This window comes from Oncorhynchus kisutch, unplaced genomic scaffold (genome assembly GCF_002021735.2).
Source record: "Oncorhynchus kisutch isolate 150728-3 unplaced genomic scaffold, Okis_V2 scaffold626, whole genome shotgun sequence".
Lineage (NCBI taxonomy): Eukaryota > Metazoa > Chordata > Actinopteri > Salmoniformes > Salmonidae > Oncorhynchus > Oncorhynchus kisutch.
This window is the reverse complement of record NW_022262571.1, coordinates 60,533-79,304: the sequence shown is the minus strand read 5'-3', so window position 1 is coordinate 79,304 and position 18,772 is coordinate 60,533. Positions and strand designations below refer to the sequence as shown.

General features: G+C 46.3%; 1 protein-coding gene across 1 annotated transcript; it reads right to left on the bottom strand.

Annotated features, from left to right (window-relative positions):
- Nucleotides 1-6,795: 6,795 nt before the first annotated feature.
- Nucleotides 6,796-13,822, bottom strand: LOC116360847 (uncharacterized). The gene is made up of 2 exons (XM_031815785.1): nucleotides 13,499-13,822; nucleotides 6,796-8,221 (listed from the first exon to the last, which is right to left on the bottom strand). The coding sequence occupies exon 2, from the start codon at nucleotides 8,195-8,197 to the stop codon at nucleotides 7,409-7,411; it is 789 nt and encodes a 262-aa protein (XP_031671645.1). The 5' UTR covers nucleotides 8,198-8,221; nucleotides 13,499-13,822; the 3' UTR covers nucleotides 6,796-7,408.
- Between the last annotated feature and the right edge of the window lie 4,950 nt (nucleotides 13,823-18,772).

Below are 18,772 nucleotides of genomic sequence, written 5' to 3'. Positions count from 1 at the left end.
AGAGAGAGACAGAGACAGAGAGAGATAAGGGTATCTTGATGACAGCTTTGCATAATCTTGGCATTCTCTCAACCAACTTCACCTGGAATGCTTTTCCAAACAGTCTTGAAGGAGTTCCCACATGTGCTGAGCACTTGTTGGCTTGCTTTTCCTTCACTCTGGCGGTCCAACTCATCCCAAACCATCTCAATTGGGTTAGTGTGGGGTGATTGTGGAGACCTGGTCATCTGATGCAAGCACTCCATCTCCCTTCTTGTCAAGTAGCCCTTACACAGCCTGGAGGTGTGTTCTGGGTCATTGTCCTGTGAAAAACAAATGATTGTCCCACTAGCGCAAACCAGACGGGGATGGCGTATCGCTACAGAATGCTGTGGTAGCCATGCTGGTTATAAGTGATTCGAGCGTGTTGGGACTGTAACCGGAAGGTTGCTGGATCGAATCCCCGAGCTGACAAGGTAAAAACCTGTCGTTCTGCCCCCTGAACAAGGCAGTTAACCCCACTGTTCCCCAGGTGCCAAAGACGTGGATGTCAGTTAAGGCTTCTGGAATCAGTTCAATTGCCCTTCGGGGATACGAACAAGGATCTGATTCGGGAAAGTTGTATTCCTGGTCGTAATGCCGCTGCTCTGAAATCCAATCAAGTTCTTCCCGGCTGTATGTAAAGAACACAAAAAAAATGTCTGGCTTAATTATGAAATAACACATAAATAAAAAAATTAAAAAACGAAATACTGCAAAGTTGCCTAGAAGTACGGGGGGCGCCATTTTGTTTGCTTTGATGTCAGAGTGATTAGAGGGACAATAGAGTGCTGAGTAACAGGCAGTTAGCCAGTTTGGTAGGACCATCAGCAGCATCAGAGCTTGGAGGAGAAGCCTAATTACCTTGACTAAAAGGTCACGTGGAATTTGACTGCCTTCATGACTCCTGACTCCTGACTCCTGGCGGTAATACCGTCACCGTAACAACCCTGGTCAGGACTCCTGACTGCCGGTATTACGGTCACTGTAACAACCCTGGTCAGGACTCCTGACTGCCAGTAATACAGTCACTGTAACAACCCTGGTCAGGACTCCTGACTGCCGGTATTACGGTCACTGTAACAACCCTGGTCAGGACTCCTGACTGCCAGTAATACGGTCACCGTAACAACCCTGGTCAGGAGTCCTGACTGCCGGTAATACGGTCACCATAACAACCCTGGTCAGCATGATCGTAAACCCAGGGAGACCTTTCAGAACACCAGCACAGTGGTTACGAATACCATTACCCCAGACCAGTACAGACCAGTACAGACCAGTATACCAGTACCACAGACCAGTACAGACCAGTACAGACCAGTATAACATTAACCCAGACCAGTACAGACCAGTACAGACCAGTAAACCATTACCCCAGACCAGTACAGACTAGTAAACCATTACCCCAGACCAGTACAGACCAGTACAGACCAGTAAACCATTACCCCAGACCAGTACAGACCAGTAAACCATTACCCCAGACCAGTAAAGACCAGTATACCATTTCCACAGACCAGTATACCATTACCGGTATGGGTTGGGTTCATACTTCACCTTTCACCTCCCGAGTGATGAGGCTGCATGTGACCAGTAGGTATGGGGTTGGGTTCATTCTTCACCTTTCACCTCCCGAGTGGGCGCAGCGAGTCTATCGGCACTGTATCTCAGTGCTAAGAGGCGTCACTACAGACAGACTGGTTCGAAACCAGGCTGTAATCACAGTAGTCTAAGGCACTGTATCTCAGTGCTAAGAGGCGTCACTACAGACACCCTGGTTCGAATCCAGGCTGTAATCACAGTAGACTAAGGCACTGCATCTTAGTGCTAAGAGGCGTCACTACAGACACCCTGGTTCGAACCCAGGCTGTATCACAACCCTGCCCGGGATTGAGAGTCCCGTAGTGCCGGCATATAATTGGCCCAGCGTCGTCCGGGGTTCGGCCCGGTGTAGGCCGGGTTTGGCCCAGCGTCGTCCGGGGTTCGGCCCGGTGTAGGCCGGGTTTGGCCCAGCGTCGTCCGGGGTTCGGCCCGGTGTAGGCCGGGTTTGGCCCAGCGTCGTCCGGGGTTCGGCCCGGTGTAGGCCGGGTTTGGCCCAGCGTCGTCCGGGGTTCGGCCCGGGGTAGGCCGGGTTTGGCCCAGCGTCGTCCGGGGTTCGGCCCGGTGTAGGCCGTCCTTGTAAATAAACATTTTGTTCTTAACTGACTTGCCTCGTTAAATAAAGCTTACACACTCCAGGGTAGAAAAGTGCTCCATTCTTACCTCATTTGCACATACTGTATGCAACAGTATAGCTTCCCGCCCCCCCTACCTGGGCTCGAAACCAGGGACCCTCTGCACACATCGACAACAGCCACCCTCGAAGCATCGTTACCCATCACTCCACAAAAAAGCCACGGCCCTTTGCAGAGCAAAGAGGGAAACAACTACTTCAAGGTCTCAAGAGCGAGTGACGTCACCGATTGAAACCGCCATTAGCTATTAGCACCACCGCTAACTAGCTAGCCGTTTCACATCGGTTACGTGCATATAGACTTTTCTACTGTGTTATTTGACTGTACGTTTGTTTGTGTGTAACTCTGTTGTTGTTGTTTTGTGTCGCACTGCTTTGCTTTATTCTTGACCAGGTTGCCGTTGTAAATGACAACTTGTTCTCAACTGGCCGACCTGGTTAAATAAAGGTGTTCTCAACTAGCCTACCTGGTTAAATAAAGGTGTTCTCAACTAGCCTACCTGGTTAAATAAAGGTGTTCTCAACTAGCCTACCTGGTTAAATAAAGGTGTTCTGAACTAGCCTACCTGGTTAAATAAAGGTGTTCTCAACTAGCCTACCTGGTTAAATAAAGGTGTTCTCACTAGCCTACCTGGTTAAATAAAGGTGTTCTCACTAGCCTACCTGGTTAAATAAAGGTGTTCTCAACTAGCCTACCTGGTTAAATAAAGGTGTTCTCAACTAGCCTACCTGGTTAAATAAAGGTGTTCTCAACTAGCCTACCTGGTTAAATAAAGGTGTTCTCAACTAGCCTACCTGGTTAAATAAAGGTGTTCTCAACTAGCCTACCTGGTTAAATAAAGGTGTTCTCAACTAGCCTACCTGGTTAAATAAAGGTGTTCTCAACTAGCCTACCTGGTTAAATAAAGGTGTTCTCAACTAGCCTACCTGGTTAAATAAAGGTGTTCTCAACTAGCCTACCTGGTTAAATAAAGGTGTTCTCAACTAGCCTACCTGGTTAAATAAAGGTGTTCTCAACTAGCCTACCTGGTTAAATAAAGGTGTTCTCAACTAGCCTACCTGGTTAAATAAAGGTGTTCTCAACTAGCCTACCTGGTTAAATAAAGGTGTTCTCAACTAGCCTACCTGGTTAAATAAAGGTGTTCTCAACTAGCCTACCTGGTTAAATAAAGGTGTTCTCAACTAGCCTACCTGGTTAAATAAAGGTGTTCTCAACTAGCCTACCTGGTTAAATAAAGGTGTTCTCAACTAGCCTACCTGGTTAAATAAAGGTGTTCTCAACTAGCCTACCTGGTTAAATAAAGGTGTTCTCAACTAGCCTACCTGGTTAAATAAAGGTGTTCTCAACTAGCCTACCTGGTTAAATAAAGGTGTTCTCAATGAATAAATAATACAAAGCTCCATTTACAATCGCAGGCGGGATGTGGTTCCACCTTCTTTGTTGGGGCAGAAAACAGTACACAGTGCTTCAGGACACAGTGCATCAGGAAACAATGCTTCAGGAAACAATGCTTCAGGAAACAGGGCTTCAGGGAAACAGTGCTTCAGGACACAGTGCATCAGGAAACAATGCTTCAGGAAACAGTGCTTCAGGAAACAGTGCTTCAGGAAACAGTGCTTCAGGACACAGTGCTTCAGGAAACAGGGCTTCAGGAAACAATGCTTCAGGAAACAGGGCTTCAGGAAACAGTGCTTCAGGAAACAGTGCTTCAGGAAACAGTGCTTCAGGAAACAGTGCTTCAGGAAACAGGACTTCAAGGAAACAGTGCTTCAGGAACAGGGCTTCAGGACACAGTGCTTCAGGAAACAGTGCTTCAGGAAACAGGACTTCAAGGAAACAGTGCTTCAGGAAACAGGGCTTCAGGACACAGTGCTTCAGGAAACAGTGCTTCAGGAAACAGTGCTTCAGGAAACAGTACTTCAGGAAACAGGACTTCAGGAAACAGTGCTTCAGGAAACAGTGCTTCAGGAAACAGGGCTTCAGGAAACAGTGCTTCAGGAAACAGGGATTCAGGAAACAGTGCTTCAGGAAACAGGGATTCAGGAAACAGTGCTTCAGGAAACAGTGCTTCAGGACACAGTGCTTCGGGAAACAGGACTTCAAGGAAACAGTGCTTCAGGAAACAGGGCTTCAGGAAACAATGCTTCAGGAAACAGTGCTTCAAGAAACAGTGCTTCAGGAAACAGTGCTTCAGGAAACAGGACTTCAGGAAACAGTGCTTCAGGACACAGTGCTTCGGGAAACAGGGATTCAGGAAACAGTGCTTCAGAAAACAAGCTAGCTAGCTACTGTACTTAGTGACCCCCCCAGGAGTAACAACACAGCTAATAGCTAACATTAGCTAAATCAAGCTAGCTAGCTACTGTACTTAGTGAAACCCCTATGAGTAACACAGCTAATAGCTAACATTAGCCAAAACAAGCTAGCTAACTACTGTACTTAGTGAAACCCCTATGAGTAACACAGCTAATAGCTAACATTAGCCAAAACAAGCTAGCTAACTACTGTACTTAGTGAAACCCCTATGAGTAACACAGCTAATAGCTAACATTAGCCAAAACAAGCTAGCTAACTACTGAACTTAGTGAAACCCCTATGAGTAACACAGCTAATAGCTAACATTAGCCAAAACAAGCTAGCTAACTACTGAACTTAGTGAAACCCCTATGAGTAACACAGCTAATAGCTAACATTAGCCAAAACAAGCTAGCTAACTACTGTACTTAGTGAAACCCCTATGAGTAACACAGCTAATAGCTAACATTAGCCAAAACAAGCTAGCTAACTACTGAACTTAGTGAAACCCCTATGAGTAACACAGCTAATAGCTAACATTAGCCAAAGCAAGCTAGCTAACTACTGTACTTAGTGAAACCCCTATGAGTAACACAGCTAATAACTAACTAAGTCTCAGCAGGAAGCTTGTCTCGTTGCCTGACAGAGAAAGCAGGAGATGTTCTGGTCCAGTTTTGGCAGCAGATATCTATGAGTTGGGTTCTCAACTCTGACTTAAAAATATATTTTTAAAAACAGAAACAGACTCCATGCCGAGCAGGACCTCAGAGTTGCCGGGGCAACAAAACGGAGCCAGGAATAGACATGCTTGTTGAAAACTTCAACCAGCCGCACACACCTCTCATTAGGACTGAGTGAGTGTGTGTGTGTGTGTGTGTTCTAACACCACAGACAGCTGGGCAGCTATGAGGTGTTGCGAAGACCAGAGTGTGTGAATCACAGTTCATTTACTTTTTTAGGTTATAATATTTACACTGGAGAGTTCTGAACACCTACCTGGGAACAAACACTGTTTACAGTCTGGCTAGAGGGACACGCATACTCACACACACACACTCACACACACACTCACACACACACACACACACACACACACACTGAACACCTACCTGGGAACAAACACTGCTTACAGTCTGGCTAGAGGGACACGCATACTCACACACTCACACACACACACACACACTCACACACACACACACACTCACACACACTCACACACACTCACACACACGCACGCACGCACGCACGCACACACACACACACACTCACACACGCTCACACACGCACGCACGCACACACACACACACTCACACACACTCACACACACACACGCACGCACACACACTCACACGCACGCACGCACGCACACACTCACACACACTCACACACACGCACGCACGCACGCACGCACACACTCACACACACACACTCACACTCACGCACACACGTATTCTCAAGAATGCAGAAATGCCGAGAGAGAGAAACATCTCCCATAGTAAAAGTGGGACCGTGACATTTAAAACTTTTAAAACCCTTTTTATTTAAATTTAAATTTAATTCCCTTTTTAAACCGTTTTTTCCAGTTTAAAAGACAATAACAGTTTAACGTAAATTTAAACATGTACCTATAGTACCATTACTGGAGCTCAGTTTCACCTCGCAGTGGTTGGCATCTCCTTCTCATTTAACTTCTCAAAGTGTTACCATACAGGACTTTGCGGATGTCCCTTGCCTTTCTCTGACCAGCTACAGACCAGACCAGCTACAGACCAGACCAGCTACAGAACAGCTACAGACCAGACCAGCTACAGACCAGAACAGCTACAGACCAGACCAGCTACAGACCAGACCAGCTACAGACCAGACCAGCTACAGACCAGACCAGCTACAGAACAGCTACAGACCAGACCAGCTACAGACCAGAACAGCTACAGACCAGACCAGTTACAGACCAGACCAGCTACAGAACAGACCAGCTACAGATTAGCTACAGACCAGACCAGCTACAGACCAGCTACAGAACAGCTACAGAACAGCTACAGACCAGACCAGCTATTCAACAGCTACAGACCAGACCAGCTACAGACCAGACCAGCTACAGAACAGACCAGCTACAGAACAGACCAGCTACAGAACAGACCAGCTACAGACCAGCTACACACCAGACCAGCTACAGACCAGACCAGCTACAGAACAGATACAGAACAGCTACAGACCAGACCAGCTACAGAACAGCTACAGACCAGTACAGACCAGCGTCAGACAGCCGTAAAGGATATGGGTTACAGACCAGTACAGACCAGTACAGACCAGCAGTAAAGATATGGGTTACAGACCAGTACAGACCAGCAGTAAAGGATATGGGTTACAGAGCAGTACAGACCAGTACAGACCAGCAGTAAAGGATATGGGTTACAGACCAGTACAGACCAGTACAGACCAGCAGTAAAGGATATGGGTTACAGACCAGTACATACCAGTACAGGCCAGTACAGACCAGTACAGACCAGTACAGACCAGTACAGACCAGCAGTAAAGGATATGGGTTACAGACCAGTACAGACCAGTACAGGCCAGTACAGACAGCAGTAAAGGAAAAGGGTTACAGACCAGTACAGACCAGCAGTAAAGGATATGGGTTACAGACCAGTACAGACCAGTACAGACCAGTACAGACCAGCAGTAAAGGATATGGGTCACAGACCAGTACAGACCAGCAGTAAAGGATATGGGTTACAGACCAGTACAGACCAGCAGTAAAGGATATGGGTTACAGACCAGTACAGACCAGTACAGATCAGTACAGACCAGCAGTAAAGGATATGGGTTACAGACCAGTACAGACCAGCAGTAAAGGATATGGGTTACAGACCAGTACAGACCAGTACAGACCAGCAGTAAAGGATATGGGTTACAGACCAGTACAGACCAGTACAGACCAGTACAGACCAGCAGTAAAGGATATGGGTTACAGACCAGTACAGACCAGTACAGACCAGCAGTAAAGGATATGGGTTACAGACCAGTACAGACCAGTACAGACCAGTACAGACCAGCAGTAAAGGATATGGGTTACAGACCGTGCGTAGACACCAGCTGCGAGGACGCGTTGTCTGTTTGATGCAGAAGAAGACTACGGGGGCGAGGGCTGGATATGGCTGCTGCTCCTCATCTTCAGACAGCAGGTCCACTGGGTCTACCGGCTCCGTTACCGGCTCCGTTACTGGCTCCCTCCTCACGTTACCGAACACACCACCACCACTACTACCGCCGGTAACGACAACGGGAGGCCCCGGGACACAACGGGCAGCTACTCCTGCACCTTCCTCCTCCCTTTCCTCCACCTCTTCCTCCTCCTCCGGCCCTGGACTCCATGTGCTGCTGCCTCCTTCCTCTTCCTCATCATCATCAGGGAAGCCGATGTCGTGGTGGTGACGTCTCGGGGGGTTGTGTTCCCGGTAAAACGGTGATGGGTGTGGGTTGTGTTCCCGGTAAAATGGAGCCGGTATGAGAACCCTCACCTCTCCGTCACGGCACCGCCTTTCCTCCCCTCCCTGCTGGACGTTGAGGGCAGGAGTGAGGGTGAGGATGGGGGTGGGGGTAGAGGAGGTGGGGGTGTAGAGGAAGCGGACTCTCCCCTCGCCATCAGTCATGATAGAGAGCCAGGTAGAGCCACCCTGGGGGGAGGAGTAAGGGAGATGGGGCAGAAAGAAAGGGAGGTAGAGAGATGGAGAGAGAGGAGGGGGAGGGAGGGAAGAGGAAGAGAGGAAGAGGAGGAGGAAGAGAGGAGAGGAAGAGAGGAGGAGGAAGAGAGGAAGAGATGAGAAGAAGAGAGGAGAGGAAGAGGAGGAGAGGAAGAAAGGAAGAGGAAGAGGAGGAGAGGAGGAAGAGAGGAGAGGAAGAAAGGAAGAGGAAGAGAGGAGAGGAAGAGGAGGAGAGGAAGAACGGAAGAGGGGAGAGGAAGAGGAGGAGAGGAGGAGGAAGAGAGGAGAGGAAGAGAGGAGGAGGAAGAGAGGAAGAGATGAGAAGAAGAGAGGAGAGGAAGAGGAGGTGAGGAAGAAAGGAAGAGGAAGAGGAGGAGAGGAGGAGGAAGAGAGGAGAGGAGAGGAAGAAAGGAAGAGAGGAGGAGGAAGAGAGGAGAGGAGGAGGAGGAGGAGGAGGAGGAGGAGGAGGAGGAGGAGGAGAGGAAGAATGGAAGAGGGGAGAGGAAGAGGAAGAGGAGGAGAGGAGGAGGAAGAGGGGAGAGGAAGAGGAGGAGAGTAAGATCACAAGACACTGGTTAGATAAACCTAACTAATGACTGGACACTAGTAAGACACTGGTTAGATAAACCTAACTAATGACTGGACACTAGTAAGACACTGGTTAGATAAACCTAACTAATGACTGGACACTAGTAAGACACTGGTTAGATAAACCTAACTAATGACTGGACACTAGTAAGACACTGGTTAGATAAACCTAACTAATGACTGGACACTAGTAAGACACTGGTTACTAACTAATTACTGGACACTGGTTAGATAAAACATTTAACCAGTGCTATTAAACTTTTCTAAATTCCTACATGGCCCTCCCCCGCCCTCCTTTCAGCAAATCAGATCACGACTCCTTTTTGTTCCTCCCTTCCTATAGGCAGAAACCCAAACATGAAGTGCCTGTGCAAAGGTAATTTCAACCCTGGTCTGACCAATCGGAAAACATGCTTCAAGATGTTCCCGGGTAGCCTCTGAGAATAACATACACAAATTCACGGATACAGTGACTGAGTCCATCAGGAAGTGTATATGAGATGTTGTATCCACTGTGACTATTAAAACCTACCCAAACCAGAAACCGCGGATAGACGACAGCATTCGCGCAAAACTGAAAGTGTGAACCACCGCATTTAACCGTGGTGACTGGGAATATGGCCGATTATAAACAGTGTAGCTATTCCCTCCGCAAGGCAATCAAACAGGCAAAATGTCAGTATAGAGACAAAGTGGAGTCGCAATTCAACAGCTCAGACACGAGACGTATGTGGCAGGGTCTACAGACAATCACAGACTACAAAGGGGGAAAACCAGCCATGTGGTGGACACCGACGTCTTGCTCCCGGACAAGCTAAACACCTTCTTCGCCCGCTTTGAGGATAACGCAGTGCCATCGACGCGGGCTGCTCCCAAGGAATGTGGGCTCTTCTGCTCTGTGGCCGAGGTGAGTAAGACGTTTAAGATTGTTGACCCTCGCAAGGCTGCCGGCCCAGAGGGTATCCCTAGCCGCGTCCTCAGAGCATGCAGCTGGCTGGAGTGTTTACGGTCATATTCAGTCGCTCCCTATCCCAGTCTGCTGTCCCCACTTGCTTCAAGGTGGTCACCATTGTTCATGTAGCCAAGAAGGCAAAGGTAACTGAACTAAATGACTATCGCCCCGTAGCACTCACTTCTGTCATCATGAAGTGCTTTGAGAGACTAGTCAAGGAACATATCACCTCCACCCTACCTGACATCCTAGACCCACTCTAATTTGCTTACCGCCCCAATAGATTCACAGACGACGAAATCTCCCTCACACTGCACACTGCCCTAACCCATTTGGACAAGAGGAATACCTATGTAAGAATGCTGTTCATTCACTATAGCTCAGCATTCAACACCATAGTACCCTCCAAACTCATCATTAAGCTTGAGACCCTGGGTCTCGACCCCGCCCTGTGCAACTGGGTCCTGGACTTCCTGACAGGCCACCCGCCCAGGTGGTGAAGGTAGGAAACAACTCCTCCACTTCGCTGATCCTCAACACTGGGGCCCCGCAAGGGTGCGTGCTCAGCCCCCTCCTATACTCCCTGTTCACCCATGACTGCATGGCCATGCACGCCTCCAACTCAATCATCAAGTTTGCAGATGACACAACAGTAGTAAGCCTGATTACCCACAATGACAAGACGGCCTACAGAGAGGAGGTGAGGGCCTTCGGAGAGTGGTGCCAGTTAAATAACCTCTCACTCAACATCAACAAAACAAAGGAGCTGCTCATGGACTTCAGGAAACAGCAGAGGGTACACCCCCCTATCCACATCGACGGGACGGTAGTGGAGAAGGTAGAACGTGTTAAGTTCCTCTGCATACACATCACTGACAATCTGAATTGGTCCACCCACACAGACAGAGTTGTGAAGGCGCAGGAACACGTCAATCACCATATTCTCATCGGCAGACTCAACAGCCTTGGTTTCTCAAATGACTTCCTCGCCTGGTTCACCAACTACTTCTCAGACAGAGTTCAGTGTGTCAAATCGGAGGGCCTGTTGTCCGGACCTCTGGCAGTCTCTACGGGGGTGCCACAGGGTTAAATTCTCGGGCTGACTCTCTTCTCTGTATACATCAATGATGTTGCTCTTGCTGCTGGTGATTCTCTGATCCACCTCTACGCAGACGACACCATTCTGTATACTTCTGTCCCTTCTTTGGACACTGTGTTAACTAACCCCCAGACGAGCTTCAATGCCATACAACTCTCCTTCTGTGGCCTCCAATTGCTCTTAAATACAAGTAAACCTGTGTGCTCTTCAACCGATCACTGCCCGCACCTGCCCGCCCATCCAGCATCACTACTCTGGACGGTTCTGACTTAGAATATGTGGACAACTACAAATACCTAGGTGTCTGGCTAGACTGTAAACTCTCCTTCCAGACTCACATTAAGCATCTCCAATCCAAAATTAAATCTAGAATCGGCTTCCTATTTCGCAACAAAGCATCCTTCATTCATGCTGCCAAACATACCCTCATAAAACTGACTATCCTACCGATCCTTGACTTTGGCGATGTCATTTACAAAAAACCTTCATATACTCTACTCAGCAAACTGGGTGCAGTCTATCACAGTGCCATCCGTTTTGTCACCAAAGCCCCATATACCACCCACCACTGCGACCTGTATGCTCTAGTTGGCTGGCCCTCGCTTCATATTCATCGCCAGACCCAACTGGCTCCAGGTCATCTAAAAGTCCTTGCTATGTAAAGCCCCGCCTTATCTCAGCTCACTGGTCACCATAGCAACACCCACCTGTAGCATGCACTCCAGCAGGTATATTTCACTGGTCACCCCAAAGCTAGCACCTCCTTTGGCCACCTTTCCTTACAGTTCCAGTGACTGGAACGATTTGCAAAAATCGCTGAAGCTGGAGACTTATATTTCCCTCACTAACTTTAAACATCAGCTATCTGAGCAGCCAACCGATCGCTGCAGCTGTACATAATCCATCTGCAAATAGCCCATCCAATCTACCTACCTCATCCCCATATTGGTTTTATTTACTTTGCTGCTCTTTTGCACACCAATACCTCTACTTACACACCATCATCTGCTCATCGTCATCTGCTCATCTATCACTCCAGTGTTAATTTGCTAAATTGTAAATACTTCGCTACTATGGCCTATTTATTGCCTTACCTCCATTTGCACGCACTGTATATAGACTTTCTTTTTTTCTTCTATTGTGTTATTGACTGGTGCTTTAGCTGGCTAGTACAGGATGGTGAAAAAGCCCTGTCCAGTTTCCATGAGATACCTTGAGGCTGGCTATAGGCCATCCTCCTTTCCTCAGCTCCATAAATATCCCAGCATGCCTCTGGAGGGCTTTGCTTTGTCATTGGCTGCGTTTATACAGGTAGTCCAATTTAGATATTTTGTCCAATGATTGACAAGAGATCTGATCTGTTTATTCCATCTGTAACTCTGTATTGTTATCTGTTCACACTGCTTTGCTTTATCTTGGCCAGGTCGCAGGTTGTAAATGAGAACTAGTTGAGAAATAAAAGTGACTGTACGCTTGTTTATTCCATCTGTAACTCTGTATTGTTATCTGTTCACACTGCTTTGCTTTATCTTGGCCAGGTCGCAGGTTGTAAATGAGAACTGGCCTACCAGTTGAGAAATAAAAGTGAAATAAATCATTTAAAAAAAAACTTACCCTTGACCCCTGACCTGCCCTGACCTGTCGTTTGCCTGCCTCTGTTTTAGAAGAAAAAAAACGTTTTGTTTCTTCGACACCATTTGCATCTGGGTCATACCTGAAACGTGATATTAATAATGTTTACATACTGCGTTACTCATCATGTATATACTGTAATCTACCGTATTCTAATGCCACTCCGACGTCGCTCAATCTAATATTTAGATATTTATTAATTACATTATTTAACTTTCAGATGTGTGTGTGTGTATTGTTGTGAATTGTTAGATATTACTGCACTGTTGGAGCTAGGAACACCAAGCATTTCACTTACACCCCGCAATAACATCTGATAAATATGTGGACCAATAACATTTGATTTGATTTATTGATTTGATTTATTGATTTGATTTATTGATTTCATTTATTGATTTCATTTATTGATTTCATTTATTAGACCCGGAGTCTGTTTTGCTGAAGATACAGCAAGGTTTCTATAAACCATATTAGACCCGGAGTCTGTTTTGCTGAAGAGGAGTCTGTGTTGCTGAAGAGAGGAGTCTGTGTTGCTGAAGAGGAGTCTGTGTTGCTGAAGAGGAGTCTGTGTTGCTGAAGATACAGCAAGGTTTCGATAAACCATATTAGACCCGGAGTCTGTGTTGCTGAAGAGGGGAGTCTGTGTTGCTGTGTTTGAGTCTAATGGAGGAGTAAAGCGCATTTTACGCCGCCTGCTCTTCTAGAACCAGTGCGGTTGTGATGAGAACAACTAATATTTACTCTCTATCGATAAGGAGCTGTATCAAACCAGAGAGAGAGACTTTAACATCTCAGTAATATCGATATTCAATTAAGAAGCGAATATAACGCATCACTTGTGGTTTCGAAAGACGATCCATTTAAAATGAAAAAAGTAGCTCAATAGTGGGAACCACAAACTGAAGTGTTCATTTAAACAAACGTGATCGATATAGACAGAGAGATGATTGACGCATGTGATCAATCTGATTAGACCTACCTTATCGATATGGAATTACAAGTTCCCTGAAGCATGTCCGTGACTTGCCGTGTAGCGGGAGCACCAAACCCTGCTCTGATGTCCAGCTTTTCTTTCTCTCTATCTCTCTATCTTCTCCTTGTACTTCCTCTCCCTATTTCATTTCACGTTTTTTTTTCTCGAGATGAAGAATAATCCAGAGAGGCAAAAACAAAACAAAAACAGAACGGAAGAGAAGTGGTACCGTCACCGTGTGAGTTAGTTCGTGGGCGCCGTGTAGGAGAAAATAATATCCATCAACGATCAGGCGGAGAGAGAAAAACCCACGCGTCCGTTTCTGTTGGAGCTCCGTGATGTTCTGACAAGGCAAACTTCAGCTCCACCAGGGGGGGGGGGGGGGGGGGGGGGGGCTCTGACACGTGACGCCCCGGTAGTACGGACACACACACACACAGTCCGCAGTAGCATCATCACCAGTAAGACAGTATGTAATACTGTCGATATAAATGTTGTATTAGTGTAGTCTCACTGTTAATAAACTAACCCATTCTAATACAGTACAGTACGGCTCAGATTAATCTGTAGTAGACAGGCTGAACGTTTATGGTCTACATTATAGCCAATTACGCACGTAGAAACTACGTCTATGTTTACTCGCTATGCGTCTCTGACAGTAACTTATTGGAAAGGACTGGGGTGTAGGAACATGTGTGACGGAGCTGGCCGTAGCTTGTCTCGTTATAAAGAAGAAAAGGTTTAAAACAAGACGAGGACAAAAACATAAATATATATTTTTTAATCGTAAATTTTTTTATTATGAATAAATACGCATATTCAAAATGGATCAAACAAGGATAAAAAGACAAAAGGAATAGGAGGGCTACACATGTACAACACACTTCCTTCCTGTTTTCCTTAAGTGGCTCTAGCACATTCACCTGCCCCCGATCCAGCAGACCAAAACACACACAATTACACTGAACGGGATGAGATCTCCACCTTCACCTGCCCCCGATCCAGCAGACCAAAACACACACAATTACACTGAACGGGATGAGATCTCCACCTTCACCTGCCCCCGATCCAGCAGACCAAAACACACACAATTACACTGAATGGGATGAGATCTCCACCTTCACCTGCCAGCAGACCAAAACACACACAATTACACTGAACGGGATGAGATCTCCACCTTCCCCCGATCCAGCAGACCAAAACACACACAATTACACTGAACGGGAATGAATTGATTTAGATACAATTAGATAATTGTTAGAATTTGTAAACAAAAATGAGATGGGAAGCTATATACCCTTCTCAGCCTCTCCATCTTTCTGCTCGTTGTTACCATGTTCCGAGTTTCCGTTATAAAACATGGAACGAACAACAACATTTGTCACATCAGTCAGAACCGTTAGTGTGTCAGTTATTACAGGTTAGTGTGCGTTGTCTTATTACGAATGGGGGTTGCCGTCTCTGTCTCTCTCTCTCTCTCTCTCTCTCTCTCCGTCAGCGGCAGAAGGAACGACACCGGTGGCTCAAGGCTCCTTCCAAGGCCTAGGATCAGAAACTGGCTTGACAACGACACGGTCAGACAGACACATGAGAAAACGGAGGTTAATTGAAACCGGTGGGGGGGGGGGGGGGGGGTGGCGGTCTGTATTAAAAATCTAAATTTAGACTTTTAAATCAGAACATACAAATTCGGTTTGGATCTCAGTGCTAAAGCGGAACCAAAATAAGACGCTATTCGGATGGATGGATCATTGTATAACAGTTTCCTCTCTTTTGTTATGCCCTTTATAGTGTTAAAGGAAAATGTTAACCTAAAAAACTATAATTTGTTTTTTTTTTCATTTCGTTAGTCCATTGTTGACAAACATAGACCCAGAATGTCAACCTTGTCAGCAATCAAGTTTTCAAGACATGTCACTTTAGAAATACAGAAATCATCCCTACATTGTAAATCATCCCTACATTTTAAATCATCCCTATATTGTAATAAATCATCCCTATATTGTAAACCATCCCTATATTGTAAATCATCCCAATATTATAAATCATCCCTATATTGTAAACCATCCCTATATTGTAAATCATCCCTATATTGCAAATCATCCCTACATTGTAAATCATCCCTACATTGCAAAATCATCCCTATATTGTAAACCATCCCTATATTGTAATAAATCATCCATATATTGTAAATCATCCCTATATTGTAATTAATCATCCCTATATTGTAAATCATCCCTATATTGTAAATCATCCCTATATTGCAAATCATCCCTACATTGTAAATCATCCCTACATTGCAAAATCATCCCTATATTGTAAATCATCCCTATATTGTAATAAATCATCCCTATATTGTAAATCATCCCTATATTGTAAATCATCCCTATATTGTAATAAATCATCCCAATATTATAAATCATCCCTATATTGTAAATCATCCCTATATTGCAAATCATCCCTATAATGTAATAAATCATCCCTATATTGTAAAGCATCCCTACATTGTAATAAATCATCCCTATATTGTAAATCATCCCTATATTGTAAATCATCCTTATATTGTAAATCATCCCTACGTTGTAAGCCATCCCTATATTGTAATAAATCAAGTCTATATTGTAAATCATCCCTATATTGTAAATCATCCCTATATTGTAATAAATCATCCATATATTGTAAATCATCCCTATATTGTAATTAATCATCCCTATATTGTAAATCATCCCTATATTGTAAATCATCCCTATATTGCAAATCATCCCTACATTGTAAATCATCCCTATATTGTAAATCATCCTTATATTGTAATACATCATCCCTACCTTTTAAATCATCCCTACATTGTATGATATTATATGACACGAAATGCATCATATGGAAATTATTTCTGTATTTTGAACGGTACCTACTGTATCTGTTTGTGGACTTAAATTAATGATATCTATATGTACCCATTGTTTCTAAATGAATGATATCTATATGTACCCATTGATTCTAAATTAATGATATCTATATATGCCCATTGATTCTAAATTAATGATATCTATATGTACCCATTGATTCTAAATTAATGATATCTATATATACCCATTGATTCTAAATTAATGGGTAGATATATGGTTTAGTTAACAGTGAGTCTAACAGAGAATGATTTCGTTAACAGTGTGAGCCACTAGTCAACTGGCCTTGGTATGTGTGTGTGTGTGTGTCCATTCTCAGCTGTGAGCATCAGACAGTAGACTGCTGACAAAACAAACACACCCCTCCACCTCTCTCAAAACACCACCTGTCTCTCTTTCTCTCACTCTTCCACCCCCATCCTCCTTCTGTCTCTCTCTCTCTCTCTCTCTCTCTCTGGCCCTTTGAATCCCTCTCTCTCTCTCTCTCTCTCTCTGTCTGGCCCTTTGAATCCCTCTCTCTCTCTCTCTCTCTCTCTCTGGCCCTTTGAATCTCTCTCTCTCTCTCTCTCTCTCTCTCTCTCTCTCTCTCTCTCTCTCTCTCTCTCTCTCTCTCTCTCTCTCTCTCTCTCTCTCTCTCTCTCTCTCTCTCTCTCTCTCTCTCTCTCTCTCTCTCTCTCTCTCTATCCCTCTCCTCTCTCTCTCTCTCTCTCTCTCCCTCCCTCTCTCCCTCTCTCCCTCTCCCCCCCCATCCCTCCATCCTCCACCTGTCTCATCTGCTCCCCTCCCTGGTCTGGAATGTGGAAACCCAAGCCCTCTTGCCCCCCCCCTCCCCCGATGCCCCCTACGCATAGTTCCCAATGGCTCCAGAATGGCTCCTCCAAGGCCCCAGCACGGCAGAGCTCCTGTACTGTGTTTCCTTAGTAACAGATGGCTCCTGGTTGGCTCCAGAATGGCTCCTCCAAGGCCCCAGCATGGCAGAGCTCCTGTACTGTGTTTCCTTAGTTCCCGATGGCTCCTGGTTGGCTCCAGAATGGCTCCTCCAAGGCCCCAGCACGGCAGAGCTCCTGTACTGTGTTTCCTTAGTAACCGATGGCTCCTGGTTGGCTCCAGAATGGCTCCTCCAAGGCCCCAGCACGTCAGAGCTCCTGTACTGTGTTTCCTTAGTAACCGATGGCTCCTGGTTGGCTCCAGAATGGCTCCTCCAAGGCCCCAGCACGGCAGAGCTCCTGTACTGTGTTTCCTTAGTAACCGATGGCTCCTGGTTGGCTCCAGAATGGCTCCTCCAAGGCCCCAGCACGGCAGAGCTCCTGTACTGTGTTGCCGTAGTAACAGCTGGTATCTTTACTCTCTCCTGTGTCGTGGTAATAAACCGGTTCCCATTTGATAACTGCAGAGATCAACAGCTCTGTATTAGCAGGGAGCTAATATACATTAGAGCATGCTAGCTAGATGCAGAGAACAACAGCTCTGTATTAGCAGGGAGCTAATAGACATTAAGAGCATGCTAGCTAGCTGCAGAGATCAACAGCTCTGTATTAGCAGGGAGCTAATAGACATTAAGAGCATGCTAGCTAGCTGCAGAGATCAACAGCTCTGTATTAGCAGGGAGCTAATAGACATTAAGAGCATGCTAGCTAGATGCAGAGAACAACAACTCTGTATTAGCAGGGAGCTAATAGACATTAAGAGCATGCTAGCTAGCTGCAGAGATCAACAACTCTGTATTAGCAGGGAGCTAATAGACATTAAGAGCATGCTAGCTAGCTGCAGAGATCAACAACTCTGTATTAGCAGGGAGCTAATATGACCGACAGCCCTACTGCCGTACTGCCTACAGCCCTACAGCCCTACTACCTACAGCCCGACCGCCCTACAGCCCTACTGCCTACAGCCCTACTGCCTTACTGCCTACAGCCCTACTGCCTGCAGCCCTGCTTCCTGCAGCCCTACTGCCTACAGCCCTACTGCCTGCAGCCCTGCTTCCTACAGCCCTACTGCCTGCAGCCCTACTGCCCTACAGCCCTACTGCCTACAGCCCTACTGCCCTACAGCCTACTGCCTACAGCCCTACTGCCTTACTGCCTACAGCCCTACTGCCTGCAGCCCTGCTTCCTACAGCCCTACTGCCTACAGCCCTACTGCCTGCAGCCCTGCTTCCTACAGCCCTACTGCCTACAGCCCTACTGCCCTACAGCCCTACTGCCTACAGCCCTATTGCCCTACTGCCTTACTGCCTACAGCCCTACTGCCTGCAGCCCTGCTTCCTACAGCCCTACTGCCTACAGCCCTACTGCCTGCAGCCCTGCTTCCTACAGCCTTACTGCCTACAGCCCTACTGCCTGCAGCCCTGCTTCCTACAGCCCTACTGCCTACAGCC

Excerpts from the sequence above, each read along its gene's own strand:
- LOC116360847 (XM_031815785.1), bottom strand. The coding sequence starts at position 8,197 with ATGACTGATGGCGAGGGGAGAGTCCGCTTCCTCTACACCCCCACCTCC.